This window comes from Podarcis bocagei, assembly GCF_964188305.1.
Source record: "Podarcis bocagei genome assembly, chromosome: 6".
In the NCBI taxonomy this organism is placed as follows: Eukaryota; Metazoa; Chordata; class Lepidosauria; order Squamata; family Lacertidae; genus Podarcis; species Podarcis bocagei.
The window spans coordinates 35,581,149-35,598,568 of NC_138130.1; the positions used below are offsets into that span (position 1 = coordinate 35,581,149).

Consider the following 17,420-nt stretch of genomic DNA (forward strand, 5'->3'; position numbering starts at 1 on the left):
AAATACAGTAATGCATCAAACATTAAAAGCTTACCTAAACAGGGCTGCCTTCAGATGTCTTCAGATGATATAGGAAACCTGAACAACTATTTTTTTGCCTCATAAAGAGCCTTCATTCCCAACAGAGAATGTCTTTAACCCTCGGTATGTAGAAACGGCTGCCCAGATACTTCCCAGATCTAATGAGCACAAATCCAATATAGTGGTACCTCGGGTTACATACGCTTCAGGTTACAGACTCTGCTAACCCAAAAATAGGACCTCGGGTTAAGATATTTGCTTCAGGATGAGAACAGAAATCATGCTCCAGCAGCGCGGTGGCAGCAGGAGGCCCCATTAGCTAAAGTTATGCTTCAGGTTAAGAACAGTTTCAGGTTAAGAACGGACCTCCGGAACGAATTAAGTACTTAACCCGAGGTACCACTGTACTCCCCTAGCGTCTGTTAGTGTTAAAAGAAGTAGCATTTTGAACCCTTGCTTGCAGGCTGCAGCTGAATGGAAGGTGCTAAGAGGGGGACAAAGAATTCCCATGACAAGTGATTCAACAGCAATTTAACCCAGTAGTGGTATGGTGTGGGCAGGGTGTTGCTTACCAGGCTTCCCAATGCAGTGTGTTAGTGCCAGCTACAAAGAGAAGGATGGACAAGGCAATGGCAAAAGTAAGTTCCCTGCTGCCTCACAGCCCCCCTTTCAGTAACGAACAACAAAGCACAGGATTGGGAAGCCACGTACCCAAAACATCTCTGCCCACATTGGCCACTACTAATTTAGCTCTTGGAAAGGAAGGGAAGAAGAGGAAGGGCATTTAATCTCAATGGCTGCAACTCAATGGAAATCACACACTGCACATGCTTCACCACCATTACATTTTTTAAAATGCACTGCTTTGCAGAACCCCAGGGTTCCACAGAACACAGTCAGAGAAATGGGGCACAAATCATGGCTTTGTGCAAATAAGGAGGTGTGTGGGCTTCTGAAAAGGATGTTGTGACCATGATGCTCCTCCTGTGGTCCTCTGTCTGCTTCACTGTTGTGAGCTAGGCCATGGTTTGAATTAGCATGTCACCCAAATTGATGGGTTTGCAACCATCTTCTCATGGAAATAAATCCCAGAGCAAGAAAAATAAAGGAAATCAAACAATCAGAAAGATCAGACCACAACAGTATTTCCATCAAAAGAGTTTCTGGCAAAACTTGCCTAGAAAATAACATACAAAATGTATTATTTATGTTAGCCAGTGTGTGATATCTGTGCTTATTTTACCTGATAACTTAAAGTATACCTGACTGAGAACTAGGGTCCAATACTCAAGATCAGTAATAAATGACGAAGGGCAGAAAAATCCCCCGTGTTTTAATTTTTACATGGGAAAATAAGTTAATCTGCAAATATATTACTGGGCAAGCCTAGCAGTTTCAAGAATTTTAGCTTTGCTTGCTAAATACGAGTAAAATAAGCAAACTAAATTGGATAACTCTCAAAACCTGAAAATTCTCCAGTGAAAATTACCCAATGCAAATTACCCTAAACTTCAAGGGAATATTTTTGCATTTCAAAATTCTATGGAAAACCCACATCACCGCCAGTAACAGTCGATAAATGCAACTCACAGTTATTGACTAGAAAACAAATGGAGGTTATCATAACTGTAAACATACATAATGTTTAAATGGACATTGACAGGAATGAATTCCATAGAACAAACAGGCTTATAGTATTCACTATTTGAATTTTCCAAAGATCTAAAACTTCTGAAATGAGGTATCCAAGAAACAAAGCAAGCTTCAGAAGCTTTAAAAAGGTCCTGCAGGGCTCGTTCAACATATTCATGTCTACTTTACTTAAGAATCATTTTAATGCAAAACCTCCTAATCTATCATGCTGTTATACTGACAGCACCGCAATAAATATTCAGGCAAAAAGGTAAGTTCGGGATGAAATTACTGCCTAGCCTTCTGTTGCATATGTGGGCTGGAATCATTACAGCCATTTGTCTAAAGGCAATTTCACTTATAACAATGGTAATCACGAGCAGTGGAAGACAGGAAAACAAGTGAGCTAGATTAATATTTAGTAATGTAATGGCTACTCTTAAAATACCTTATTGTGTTTACTGAAGTTACTAAAGAGCACTATAAGCAAATGCAGGTGCAATACTCTATTTTGCAGTCAACATATAAAGAGCTGTTTAAACCACTTTTCATACAATATTTCACTAACAAAATGTGGGCCTCCTGTTTGGTCCAACTGCTCTCCAAGGGCTTTATAATGAGGATCTTAAGGAGATGCTGCTGCTTTCTGTTTTCCCCACAAAAGAGGGGGATATTTCAAAGATATGGAGGCCTGGAATGCAAATTAAAGTTCCTCTCTTGAAGTACTTTTGTAACAGGCAGGAAAAGACAGCTGCCCATTCAGGAGAAATTCTAGCTGGCATGATTATACCTGCATTATGCTCTCTCGTGTCCACGCAATTTCAGAGGAGAACACAGAAGAAAGGCTATCAAAACACTGCATGCTAAAACAAGACTTTTGTTGAAATGTCATTTAAGAAATTCGCTAAGCCAAAGCTCTTAAGGAGGAAACCAGAGCACCATTACAGGTTTCAGTAGTAAGTGTTGCAAAGGGAATGGGGGAAGATGAGTCACAGAAACCTGTTCTTGAGATGTATCCAAAATTAAATTGCTAAGAAGTTATGAATCTTAAAGGTATTTGTTGTGTTTACTTTTTGTTATCTTCCGAGACCCTGTCAGATGTCCCATCACCAAAACAAAAGAATTGCATTTCATGGGAATGCAGAACAGGGTGGGTTTTTTTCCTGTGGCAGCAGCCTGCTATTCCTGAAGACCTTCAGGTGAATAGGAAAGATGAGAACAATTCTTGTTCCACCTGTCCTGAAATGGTTTTTGATGTAAAAGCTTTAACGCTGCTCTTTGATTATTTTAAAAGTTGATGCTTTGTTTTGCAAACCGCGGCTGCATACCCAGCATACAGTTAAAGAATCCCCCAGAGAATCCTGGAAACTGTAGTTTGTTGAAGGTATTGGAAACTCTGTGTGTGGGGATAAACTACAGTTCCCAAGATTTTTAAGCCGGGAGGAGAGAAATGAGCCTCCTAGGAAGCCGTCTCAGGGTTAAACGGCAGTATAAAAATAAATACTTCTAAGTAACCAAAGCTATAAGTGACCCAAAGGAATACTCACGAGTCCTGAAATACCAGGGGAAGAGGGAGTTCACTACCCTTCCACCCTCTCCAAATGGCACCCCTAAATTAAGCCTATGCTTCTCTCACTGACACTGTGTGTAAGCAAGCCAGGATTCAAAAAAACCCTGCTCCATATATCCAAGTGAGCTTTGGATTTGTACTTCTTAAAAAGCACCTTCTGATGAAGTATGCAAATACAGGTCAGCAAAGGAGGATGTGGCCTTGGTAATGTGTAGCTCACATGCAATAGGTTTGTGAAACAGAATGAGTTCTCACAATGCAAGGATGTGCTATACAAAACCAAAGTTTAGCTGATGATGGTGATTTTATTATTTATACCCTGGCCATCTGGCTGGGCTTCCCCAGCCACTCTGGGCGGCTTACAGAATATATAAAACATAATAAGGCATCAAATATTAAAAACTTCCCAATACAGATGTCTTCTAAAAGTTGCAGAGTTCTTTATCTCCTTGTCATCTGGACGGAGGGTGTTCCACAGGGAGGGTGCCACTACTGGGAAGGTGCTCTGCCTGGTTGAACCCTGCACACTCACTGTGCACTTTTCAGCTGAAATGATTTCATACAGGTACTCAGATATATTCAGATATTCCACCCTGTAGGCCACTCTCTGTATTCCACAATATACCTAGGTTCATACTCTGTGACTTTCATAATCTGCCTTGGGTTACATTAGTAGAAACACAGAGGCTGTTCCATCAGGCTGCCATGGAAGAGAAGATGACAACATATGCATTCCATTCTTACCCCTAAAAAAACATTACCCTAACATGACTTATTAGCTCCTTTAGTCCATCCAAGTTTGTCAGGATGTTGAATTTCAATAAACACACAATATGTAACCAGCTGTACATTTGAATAAATAAAGTATACTATTCATTGTATTAAATTGTAGATTTTAACAGAAGTAGCTCATAAAAGTTCAATGAAAAAAGTAGAAGACCCTGTGGATCAGTTCATTCTCTAATCAGTTTATGCGTAAGGTCCATGTATGTGTAAGTGTCTATTCCACCTGACTGTTCATAGAGTCCAACAATCCACGCGAAAGGTTGTTGCAGTTCCACAGAATCCTTTCACAGAATCTAAGACAAGGATTTCCGGAATATTAGGCTTGTTTTGCTGTCCTGGGCTTCATCAGTAGTACAAACTCATATAGGATATCACAGGATCTTATAGCATAGTAGTAGCTGGTGTAAGCAGCAACTTTTACAGAGTAGAGTTATATGGACCAAGCCGGTTACATCTTGTGTGTTTATTGAATATTTTTCACGTAACCAGAGGTTTGTTGTTGTTTTGAGGATGATGAATTTAGCAACTAGTATCAGTCTCCAAAGTCACACCATGCCAGCAAAGAAGACAACACAGTTCTAGCAATGCAAAAGGAATGGCTGGGTAGAAAAATGGCTTGGCAATAGGGTATATGGCACAGCTCTAAGCTCTGCATTTCCTGCATAATAAGCAGGGGCTGGGATTAGAGACCTATAAATTCCCCCTCCATGATTCTCCTAAAACAGAGCAAAGGAAGAACAGATTAACCCAATGAAAAGGGTTAAGGAGCAGGCAGGTGGATGAACAGAAATCTGGCAACATTTAAATAGAATAAATGATATCCAACACATGCCAGAATGACTGCCAACTGGCAAGAGTATTGAAGGGGGATATTGCCAATTGGAGAGCAAAACTGATGAGAGAAACTGACAGTCAGTGGAGAAGTGCTAGACTCTGTGTAGGTTGGGAATCCAAACAGCCAGGAGCCTCTTGCTCAGAATTGTCTACTGACTGGTAGCAGATGTCCAGGATTTCTGGCAGGGAACATTCCTGAAGTTGCCAGGAATTGAACCTGAGACCTTCTGCATTCAAAGCAGATGCTAGCCACTGAGCTGTGGCCCTTCTACAATGTTTTCCTTCCTACTTGCCTTTGCTGTCATCTGAAAACTGCGCAAGGGTAGCATTTTGGGCAACAGAGAACCTGGGAAATATTGAGGAGCAGGAAATTGTAGTTTCTTCTTTTGCATGGCTTAATGAATTTGGAGGTGGAGGACATTGCGAATCCCATGCTCCCCAGCAGGAAATGATGGTCTTCAGAATGACACAAGGGCATCATTGCCAGCTGTGGATGAGGACTTCTGCCTAGCAAACCCTCCCACCCCTCCCCCTTTCTGAAGGTTAACTTGGAAGGTTGTCACACAATTAGAGAAAGGTTGATTTGTGTAATCAATAAATCAAACCAACTAAACTTGAATTAATTTGCATATAAGAAAACTTGTCCTAAAGAAAAAGTCATTTTGTGTGTGTTTTAGAGGATGAATTTATGGAATCATGGGGCTGGAAGGGACTTTGGACCCCTTATTCAGCACGGGTGCAACCCAGGATCCCTGAAAGGTGAATAGCCCAGCCAACACCTTTGTAGAGGTATTACCCCCTGCGTGCACACAAAACAGAATGGCCCTTAAGATGGTGGTTGCCATCTGGAGTCTTCATAAGTGTTTCTCTTAAAAATAATTATTTTGAATCATTTTTTTATTTACAAAAAATCTGATTCCTGATTAAGCAGGACAATGTTTCACCCAATTAAATACTGCAGCCCTCATATGTTATTACAGTGCATTCCAAGGTGTGTGTGTTAGAAGGAAGAATAGGCTGGTACTGGGAGCAAATGCTTTGATGTGCAGAACCCACAATTCATGCTCATAAAGGCAAGAGAATTTTCAAAGTTGTCCCATCCTGAATTCTCCCAAAACTCCTTGTAGGGAGGGAATGGGATACAAATATGAAATAAATAAGTCTGGATATACAAGGCAAATCAGCTAAATTCTGGAATTCTGGTTTCAATTTTTTGTAAACTCGAGGTACAGTGAAGTTTTTCATTTTATTTCAATATACCTGCTTTGCAGATCGTTAAGACGTAATTCTGCTACATAATGGGTAGCTGATGAGAGAGTGACAATTCGAGCATTGTGGCTGTGGGTTCCTGATTGCTTCAGTGTTTCCAAGAGAAGGTTAGTCAACAAGAAGTGTCCCATGTAGTTAATACCAAAGTGTTCCTCAAACCCATCCTCTGTTTTCCTTTCAGGCACCAGCATCACTGCAGCTGTGAAGTTTAAAAAGAAAAGAAAGAGTGCAGGTGAAGTTTGTGGTATACAGGAGCCTGCTTGTGGTGAATGGACCACTATATAGGCTGCTACACATCGTACATTTGAAAGCACATAATCACACCCCCCCCCCAAAGAAACATGGAAACTGTAGCTTACCACTTACAAAACCACAATTCCCAACACCCTTAACAAACTACTTATTCATAAACATGAGATATTTAAACCACTACACAAAGGGTGGTATATAAATTTAATATTTTTTTTTTAAAAAAAATACCTGAATTCAGCAATTTGTGTGTGTGTGTGTGTGTGTGTGTGTGTTTATATACATATATATAGAAGCTTATAAACTTCCTAGTACCTGCAAAAAAATGAGCTCCTTCACAAAAAATAATGGAATTCCAAGCAACTCCATTTCCAGAAGAAGATGAAATGAGGAAGTGCCATCATGCAAGTAATACTTATGCCCTGCTTTCTTCCACCTTGGACTCACCACCTTCAGGGACAGTTCATTCACATGACCAAAAACAAAGCCCAGGAAAAGCAGGTGTACTGAGTGAGTACCAAAGTAGTTGCTTGATTGCTTTCTCACTACTGAATTGTTTTTGCATTGAACAATGGATAAAGACCTTGTCCCACCTCATTTCTGCCTTGGGAACTGGCCCTGAGCTAGCTCAGCTCAAAGATTCCTAGAGGAGGGAAAGCCTGCTTTGCCTCTACTGTACAGATTTTGCACACTTGGTTCATTCAGTCCTCTTGGCACAATAATTTTGGCTATTGTTTCTCTCTGACTTTGTGCTGTAGACACATTCATCATGTTCTCCGACACACACACCCCACCCAAATAAATCACTATTTGTATTGTTATGTACTGAGCTGAATGGGATCCAAACTGCAGCAGTCTGATTGGTCCTAGAACAATAGGATCCAAATGCAGCAGTCTGATTGGTCCTAGAACAATAGGATTCAGAATGCAGCAGTCTGATTGGTCCTAGAACAATGCAGCAGTATGATTGGTTGGCAGGAACCACCCAATCATGCTCCAGATAGAAGTGAATCCACAACCTGATTGGCTTACAGTAGAATTCCGGAATTAGCCAATCATGTGCAGCCCATTGTGTAAATAATGTATATAAGGCAGGAATTGGCAGTAGAAAAATAGAACAGCTTTGAGATACTTTGAGGGGACTTTCATTCATTCCTCCTCACCACTATGAGCTGAATAAAGAGCATGAAATCACTTTGCGACTCTGAGTATATTTCATGTATATTTTTCTTGCCATCTCCAACAGCTCTTTAGTCTCCAAAGAGATACAACTGCTTCCCCAAAAAAATATTTCCTGAAATGTATGTTTGTGCTATTTTAATCCTGCTGAGCACTAGAAGGAAATGAAGGAAATAAAGCAAACATACATACACAGAGACCTGCTTTCAGATAAAAGGAAAAGTCTTGGAAGAACAACTTCCCCTTTTTAAATTATTAACTGCACAACATTCACCAGGCACTAAAAGTTGTAGACTATTGATTTTCTAGCATCCAAACATGTCCTCAGCTTTACTCATGGGTCCTAAAGGGGTGAACTTGAGCAACAAAAGCTGTTCTATTTTTCTACTGCCAATAACTGTGAAACCATTTGTTGCCAAGAACATGGTGCACTTTCATCTTTTGCCCACTCTAAAAATTCTTTTGCTAAACTTTTCATAGGAGAGCTCTTACAAATCAACTACTTTTTGAATAGATTTCACTGCTAATTGCCTTTGGATTCCTAATGTTCCCTAGTGTCTGATAGCACATAGCAGCAAGTTCAGGAACAAGGATTGGCAGCAGACAGAATGTTAATGACACTTTTTTATTATTAAAAAAAACCCAGCCCTCTCTGTTTTGATAGGACTGTCATTTATATGCAATTTACTAATTTAGTTTAGCGAGCTTGGTTTCAAAAGCCTTTGATTAAACAGACATCAATAGAAAAAGTAAAGCAGCAGCAAGCGCATTTATGAATAATCTGTACAGTGTGTGCCAATGCATATTTTGTTTAGCAATTTCTGATCTCCTATTAGTGTACATGCAAGTAGATATCAAGATTCTGAGGCAATCCATATAATTGCACATTAACTCTGACATTCAGCAAGATCCAGTCTGAATTATGTACTTGAATTAGCTCTGAATGAAGATGTCTTTTGGGAAGGAGGCAGGAATGGCTCAGCCAGGTCAAACACAGGAAAACATTAACTGCAATAAACCAAGATTTCACCGAGACCCAGTGAAATGTAATGTAAAGCCAAACCCTTACAGGAAAATTACAGTCATTTTGATGATTTTCTGCTTCTGCTTCTGCCACACTACCGCAAGCTAAACCATGGTTTGGCTTAGTGTTACATGTAAACCAGATGCTTGTGATTTGTCTCACAAGCTATAGTTACCATGGGTTTTTTCCTGCAAACTGTTGTGGTCACACTTAGCCATGGTTTGGCTTTGGGTTTTGTATGAACAAGGCCATTAAACTCACTCAAACCACCCTATGTTTTAACTCAGATACACGGGTGATGTGTGCTGTCTTACAGAAGCAGGAAAGGATGGCAAGAAAAATAATAGAGCTCCAACATCAGAGAGGAGAATGTTCCAGCTACTGAGGGAAAAAATGTTTGGAAAGCAACATTCTAGGATTCAAAATCTTAAACAAACTGGAAAAAAATCTGCCCCTTATCTCTGATAAATTGTCCCTACTTTGCCTTATTCACAGATGCCTCATCCCCACACTTAAGGCCAAACTAATGTTAAGTGTATGGTTTCCCCAGTAGTGATGTATGGAAGTGAGAGCTGGACCATAAAGAAGGCTGATCGCTGAAGAATTGATGCTTTTGAATTATGGTGCTGGAGGAGACTCTTGAGAGTCCCATGGACTGCAAGAAGATCAAACCTATCCATTCTTAAGGAAATCAGCCCTGAGTGCTCACTGGAAGGACAGATCCTGAAGCTGAGACTCCAATACTTTGGCCACCTCATGAGAAGAGAAGACTCCCTGGAAAAGACCCTGATGTTGGGAAAGATGGAGGGCACAAGAAGGGGACGACAGAGGACGAGATGGTTGGACAGTGTCCTTGAAGCTACAAACATGAGTCTGACCAAACTGCGGGAGGCAGTGGAAGACAGGAGTGCCTGGCGTGCTCTGGTCCATGGGGTCACGAAGAGTCGGACATGACTAAACAACAACGTTATGTGTGTTTTTGCAATAAGGTCAACGGTTTTTCTTTCTTTCTTCCAATGCAAATTACATTTTCAAAGGAGTGGGATTCTGTGTGTTCATGTATTACCACCCCCAGATTTGCCCTGGGTTAAGAGTTTAGCAAATCCACAAATTAAGAACCCATTCCTATGCATGTTTATTCTGTTATATCCCACTGTTTTTAATGGGGATTGCTCCCAGGAAAGTAAACACAGAAAGGGAAACCTTATGATATATGAGGGAATCCACACTGGAGAGAGAGAGAGCATTTAAGTGCATGGAACATTGGAAAGCTTCAGTTGGAAACAATCTATACCAAGGGGGGAGGCGAATGAAGAGAAACAATGGAAGTGTGTAAAACCACCTACTTTCTTTGTTAAATAAAAAGTGATCTATGTGATACTGTTGAGGTTTTGCTTGGAAATACAACAAGAAAAGATCAGACTGGTTGCAGGATCGCTCTATGCATTTTGATACATGGAAGTATGTAAACTAAAATTGTTCCCTAATTGTAAGCTTTTATGTAAGCCACCTTGAGAGAGTTAGTTGCTCTGAAAGACAGCCTTAAAATACTTCAGATAAAACAACAAACAAATAATAGTATAAATATTATCCACCCTGGTGAACCATAAAACATGGAATAGATCCTGTCAAACGTCAGCCCATGATTTATAGAAGAGGGTGAAAGTTACTGAATAATACAACTAAGAATATAGTGACCAAAAAGTCTAATGACATCCTGCTATGAAGTTCATATTTGCACTGAAAATAGTAACTTCCTTAATTAGTAGCTAAATCTTGGATAAAAATATTCAATCCAATACAAGCTGATGCCAACAAACTTTCTAGGGTTTACATTGTGTATGTGTCCATGACTTTAATTAAACAAATTTATGTATCCAGTCATTCGAACAATAAAGCCTGATTTTGGGACAAAGCAGACAAAGCTTAATTTCTGGAGAGGAAAAATTCAGTTCCAAGATCTGTGGGTTTAAAAAAAATGTTTTACAACAATTGCCATTAACATAAATTAGCTGATAGGCCTAATTGTAGATATTTGTGGGTGGGTGGAAGAGGAAGAGAGATGGATTATGAGCAGCAATTTCTCATTCAAAGCAATCATATATCATCATGACAACAAGTAAATATATTTCTCAGACAGAAGTTTGCAGTACAACTAGACAACTAGATGGCAAAGGAAGGGCCCAAAGACAATATCTCTTCTGAATTTTTAAGTTTAATAATAGAAATTAACACAAAACAACAGCAAACCTAACCCCCAAATCCTCTAGTTTGAGGGGATTAGGAAAGAGAAGAGGAGACTTCCTGCCTCCTACGAACTGTGCATTTGTAACGGAAGCTTCCTCTATTTTCATGAATAACATTTGTGAGTGTAGGGCTACAGTTAGTGGTTCTTTTGTCAGCAGTGGACCATATTAAGCCCCAAAACAGAGTGTTCTAGGGACAGGACAGAGCAGACTTCAAATATACTGGATCCAAGGCCCTTTCATTCATCCAAGGGGCTCCAGGATTCACTGGTGGAGGAACAGGGGGGCGGGGGAAGCGCACTACCACAGGCACCATCAGAGAGGGGGGTAACATCGCGCACCCCCCCAACACACGCCGCAATTCCCCCCACCACGCTGGGCGTCACACCCCCATGACACACCCTCAGACTGGAGATGGCACAACTAATTATCTCCAATTGGAATCAAAGGGGGTGGGATGAGAGATCTAAAGAACTAGGAAAAAAATCCATACACAGGGGGAGAAGGGGTAGGATGCCCTTATAGAACCTCCTTCCTGCGCAGGCATATAAGTCAGTAAAGCTTTAGAGATGGTGGACAATCCACCATTTTGCACTCACCCCTCCTAGTTCCATTTAAGATTGCACTATAAATTGTGCATGTAAGTCACCTAGATATGTTTTTCATTAGGTGAGAAATAAATTGAAGCTCTCAAAATGCCGGGGGGGGGACGACACCCCTAAAACTGTAAACTGGAAGAGTCCATACTTGCAAATGTTCATAGGTGTGCAATCTAACCCACATGACTATGTTCAGATCTGAGCATGGTATGTCCGATACTAACCAGAAAAGTTTGCTCCAGACTGAAATCCTCCCCCATCCCTACTTGTAACACACAAAACAGCTGTTACTGCATTTTATTAGCAACCCGACAGCAGCAGTATGAAGCCCAACATCTTAAAATGCTGAGCATCTGCCAGATCTGGTGGAGAGAAAAAAATGTTGATAGCCAAAGAGCTCTCACAATTTTAATGCAAATGTTGTGCAAGAGTCATGGCCTGCCATCTAGCACGGTTCCCTCACATACCATGGGCTAATAGTCCTCTTCAGGCGTTCTTAATTTGCATCTATGGAGATGGTGCAGGGTTCATGACCGCAGAGAGGATTGCAAGTACAATCAGTCTAATGCATTTACAAAACCCTTCAGACCATTCAACTCAACCTGGAAAGGTTGGATAGGTAGCCCAGCATGGGAAGTCATGCAACCCTCCACAGATACAAATATGGAATTTATATGTACATACACCAGAAAATTGCAAAGTGAAAAACAGAAGCAGAGTTATGTCCTTGAAAAGTCTGGCAGAGTAAAATGCTGAGAATCTTGGGGGAATGCACTTAACATCTCTCAGCAGAGAAGTATTGATTTGATTTGATTTTTAGCCCCGCACAAGGATTTCCTAACCGGGACAACGGAGGAGGAATGTTGTCCTTTTCCATGCTTTTAACAGCAAGACCTTTGGCAACAGACTACTTTGATTGCCTATTCAGCCATCCTTAAAAAAAAAGGAAAAAAGTTTATATATTGCTATTTTCCATTCAGCTAGGTTTTAATATTTGTTTTGTACAATACCTTGCATTAAATAAGTAAGAAAGGAAGTCTGAAGTTTCAAAAAATAAATAAAAGGGCTCACAGTATGCATACATTTCTCACGCAGTCTCTCTTTCTTTTGGCACTATTAAATCACCATGTTCTCTCCTTTGGTACCTTAATGGCGGTAATGGCAACTGAGCTTAGGAGCAGTACTTGTGCTAATTTACTTAATAAATCAAGGAGAAATAAAATACATTTTCTCCTGCCATTCATGGTGAAATAAAAAACCAAGTTGTGGTTTTTTAACCTAAATTAACAATTTGTTATGCACTTTTTTTACACATTTGCTTTGAAAATGTAGCCAGTGCACATGAACATTGTGCATTGTGAAGAATAGTGTCTGTGAAACAAAATGAAAGCCTAAAAAGGGAAGACTTGACCTTTCTGTGAAACTGCGCATTTTGCCTGACATATTTTGTCGTGAGAACATTAATTTAAAGTGTGCTCAACAAATCTTCAGGTCCTCAGTTAAGCTAAATGGAACAGACATGGAGATATAGGAACCTACATCCCTGCCCTTAAATCAACCCATCATGCTTGCAAATATTCATGTCTTGTGTGGCATTTACAAGAAATTCTGCAGAAGTTGAGAACATCATTGCCTAGGAGCTTATTCACATGAGCAGGCTTTTCCCACTGAAGTCAAGCTAATGAATCATGATCCCCACCCCCACCCCACCCCCGTGCCATGATAATTGCAGCTGCCAGTTCAGCCATTATTGGATTAATCTGTATGCAATTTATTTTTGCCCGTATGTTTTTGCCCAAATTAGTCCTTCTGGGGATTAAAATTATTCTGGTTTTCATCAACAGTCTATCAAATTAACTAACAGCATATCAACCCCCCCCCCCCCAAAAAAAAATCTAGCTGAAATAATGACCATATTTTAGTTATTAAAATAAAACAAAAGGGAATATTTCTCCTAAAAAAGGTGGTCTGTAATGTGACAATTGATCATCTGTGAGAACAGGATGCTGGACTAGATGGGCGATTGGCCTGATCCAGCAGACTATTCTTATACAGTAGTACCTCAGAAACCAAACAGAATCCGTTCTGGAAGTCTGTTCGACTTCCAAAACATTTGGAAACCAAGGCGTGGCTTCTGATTGGCTGCAGGAAGCTCCTGCGGCCAATCAGAAGCCGCGGAAGCTGCACCGGACGTTTGGGTTCCAAAAGAACATTCGCAAACTGGAACACTCACTTTCGGGTTTGGAGCATTCAGGAGCCAAGACGTTCGACTCGCAAGGAGTTTGTCAACCAGAGAGATAAGAACTGGAGTGCTTAGTGTTACATGCTACTAGTTATTACCGTATTTTTCGCCCCATAGGAAGCACTTTTTCCCCTCCAAAAATGAAGGGGAAATCTTTCGCTGAAGCCTGGAGAGCAAGAGGCATCGGTGCGCACTGACCCCTCTCGCTCTCCAGGCTTCAGGAAGCTATCCGCAAGCCTTGCAAGCCCGGTGGGAGTACCCGCGGGCTCACAAGGCTTGCGGGCAGCAGCCTGCAGCCCCCGCGAGTGTCCGCAAGCCTTGCACGCCCGGCAGGAGGTCCCACCGGGTGCACGAGGCTTGGGGCGGCAGCCTGTCGCCCGAAGCACGGGGATCCCTCCGGAGGGCTCCTTCTGCTTCGGGCGAGTGTCTGCAAGCCTCCCGCGCCCGGCAGGAGGTCCCGCCGGGTGCGCGAGGCTTGGGGCGGCAGCCTGTCACCCGAAGCACGGGGAGCCCTTCGGAGAGCTCCCCTTGCTTTGGGCGAGTGTCTGCAAGCCTCGCGCGCCCGGCAGGAGGTCCCGCCGGGTGTGAGGCTTGGGGCGGCAGCCTGTCGCCCGAAGCACGGGGAGCCTTTCGGAGGGCTCCTTCTGCTTCGGGCGAGTGTCTGCAAGCCTCGCGCACCCGGCAGGAGGTCCCGCCGGGTGCGCGAGGCTTGGGGCGGCAGCCTGTCGCCCGAAGCATGGGGAGCCCTTCGGAGGGCTCCCCTTGCTTTGGGCGAGTGTCTGCAAGCCTCGCGCGCCCGGCAGGAGGTCCCGCCGGGTGCGCGAGGCTTGGGGCGGCAGCCTGTCGCCCCGAAGCACGGGGAGCCCTCCGGAGGGCTTCCCCTGCTTCGGGCAGGTGAGTGCAAGGCTTGGGGCGGCAGCCAGGGCTGGGGGGGGGGATATTTTTTTTAAATTCATTCCCCCCCCCCAAAATGAGGTGCGTCCTATGGGCCGGTGCGCCTTATAGGACGAAAAATACGGTAAGTCTTTTTTAAAAACATCGTATTTAATAGAAGAGAAAGGACTGGCCTAGACTTACTCTACCACTGGTACAAAATGAAAATAGAACGCATTTTAAACTGATGCCAAAGACAGGAAATGCTACATGATTTCTTAAGGATTAGTTCTGGTTAAAGATCCTGCCACAACTGAACAAGTCTATTAGAAGAAGCCCAGTGAATAACTTTCATGTAGAATCCCATCTCCTACCAACAAGGCAACTTACTTATGTTCAGTGGTGGCAATAAGACATGAATTTTATTACTGACACTATTTGAGGTGTGGAAACACTGGCAAGCCTTTGAAACGTTTGGCTTTCCTCCTTTTTCCTTTTTATTCTATTGAACCCGATTCCCTTTTCCAGAAAACAAGCAAGACACCCAACTACATAAAAGTCAGACTGAATCAAAACTTATTTCAATTCTTCACCTTCTCTTTTCTTTTGTTAAATTCTCCCAAGGGAGCTTCATGGTTTAAACTTGACAGACAGTCACTTATCCTCCTCCTTCCCTCCTCAGACAGAATTGGATCTATTGTTTGGCAGGCAAACAAAAAGAAGAAAATAATCCCTGTGCCCAACTGAAGCTCATTCCTTCAAGCTCTCCTGTTCCCCTACTGCTACCTGGATGCTTATATGAATTACTTGTAACTTTTTCACCCCGGCTTCTATCAACTTAGGAAGCCCATTTCTTTGTCCTGGGGAGCATTTTCTGTCCCTTGCTATTCCCTCTACTGCCACCTGTCACCTGGGGTATAATCTGGAGCAGATACTGTTCTGCCCCAAGGAGCAGTCTAGAATGTGAAAACTTCCTAGATACCAATACAATACTATTAATCTATATATCCATATATCTATCTATAGAAGGGATGCGGTTGGAACTGTGGATTAATCCACAGAGCCTAGGACTTGCTGATCAGAAGGTCGGCGGTTCGAATCCCCGTGACGGGGTGAGCTCCCGTTGCTTGGTCCCTGCTCCTGCCAACCTAGCAGCTCGAAAGCACGTCTAAAGTGCAAGTAGATAAATAGGTACCGCTCTGGCGGGAAGGTAAACGACGTCTCCATGCACTGCTCTGGTTCGCCAGAAGCGGCTTAGTCATGCTGGCCACATGACCCGAAAGCTGCACACCGGCTCCCTCAGCCAATAAAGCGAGATGAGCGCTGCAACCCCAGAGTCGGTCATGACTGGGCCTAATGGTCAGGGGTCCCTTTACCTTTACTTATCTCTCTCTCCCTCCCTCCCTCCCTCCCCCCTCTCTCTCTCTATATATATATCTCCAAAATGGCAGCATTCATTCCCCAAAAGAAATTATCAGCAGATCTGGGTGAACCCCTAGGTCTACAGTAGTACTAGAAGTCTTAAGGGGAATCCCTTTTCTCAAACCCCACGTTCTAGCCCAGTTAGGACTGGGCATGCTCAGTAGGCAAGGAACGCTGAATGGTTGCTCCATCCCTTGATTGTTATGGTGGTTCTTTACTGTACCCACTTGGCTTATGGTGTGCTTGGACTGATGTTTTGGACTGCAACTCCCATAATCCCTGAGCATTGGTCATGCTGGCTGAGGCTGGTGAGAGCTGTACTCCAAAACATATGAAGTTAGGAAGACTGCCAGAGAATATAAAGACAATTTGATACTGGATGCTTCCTAACAATTCCTGATATCAAGTTAGCCCTTTTCCACTGCTGTTGCACATCAGGTTCTTGCATAAACGATTCCTTTAGCTTAGAAGTCAGGGGACAAAATTCTCAGGTTCAAGAACTTTGTGCCCGCTGACACAGTTCTTTTGCTAAGTGAAGGGAGTAAAATATACAACAATGCTATGGATCCCAATAGGGGAGCACTCATCCAAAAAGCAACTTTTAAGAAAACTTACCATTATTGATCAGGACATGGAGTGGGTAATTCTTTGCTTTAAATGCTTGAACAAATTGATGTATGGACTTCATGGAAGCCAAATCACAGTATAAAAACTCCACTGAAAAAGGGAAAAGAAAAACAATGTCCAAATCAATTAAGTGAAAAACAAAAGTATTCATACTGGGTTTGAGAGCCTGCAACTTGACCTTTAAGTTATTTGTAGACCAGCAGTGCTTCCACACACTCTACTAACAATATAACACGAGAAACGTATTTTTGGTATTTTACTTTGTGTTCCACTTTTTGTTTTCGGAGTCTGGACAGACTTTTTTTTAAAAAAAGCTTTTTCTTTAGTGGATCATTTAAGAAAAAATACAATAGCTCACTTTGCACCAGGACATTTTGTTAATTTACCGTATTTTTCCGTGTATTGGACGAGGTTTTTTGACTCAAAACTCACATCAAAAAACTGGGGTTGTTCATTACATGGATAGTGGCATGGAGGGGGGGGGGAGAGAAGCGGTGTGCCGCCGGCCAGCTCATTGGTGGGAGCGTGGCTTCATCCCCCGATGCCGCAGAGAGTGGGGAGTGATCTGGGGGGTGTTTCCTGCCAGCAGCTACATGGGGGGGGGGGGAGAAGCTGCGTGTGTCAGCCAGCTTGTTGGTGGGAGTGCAACTTTCCCCAATGCTGCTGTGCACTGTGGGAGCTCCCTGGGTCGTTTCCCGCGTGCGGTGGCATTGGGGGAGGTTGTGCTCCCTGAGCGCAACTTCCCCTGATGCTCCTGCACATGGCGGGCACTCCCTGGATTGTTTGCCGTGCTTGGCGGCATCGGAGCACAATGGCTGGTGGGAGCGCAAATGCCCCTGATGCCACT

At 42.6% G+C, this 17,420-nt stretch overlaps 1 protein-coding gene across 1 annotated transcript in view; it reads right to left on the reverse strand.

Moving 5' to 3' along the window:
* The window catches only part of ZBED1 (zinc finger BED-type containing 1), a 133,173-nt gene that overhangs the window by 18,503 nt on the left and 97,250 nt on the right, over positions 1-17,420 (reverse strand). Inside the window, exons 4-5 of the mRNA XM_081197026.1 lie at positions 16,562-16,663; positions 6,104-6,311 (exon numbers count right to left, since the gene is read on the reverse strand). Coding sequence (XP_081053152.1) covers positions 6,104-6,311; positions 16,562-16,663 — 310 coding nt within the window. The remainder of the gene's footprint in view (positions 1-6,103; positions 6,312-16,561; positions 16,664-17,420) is intronic.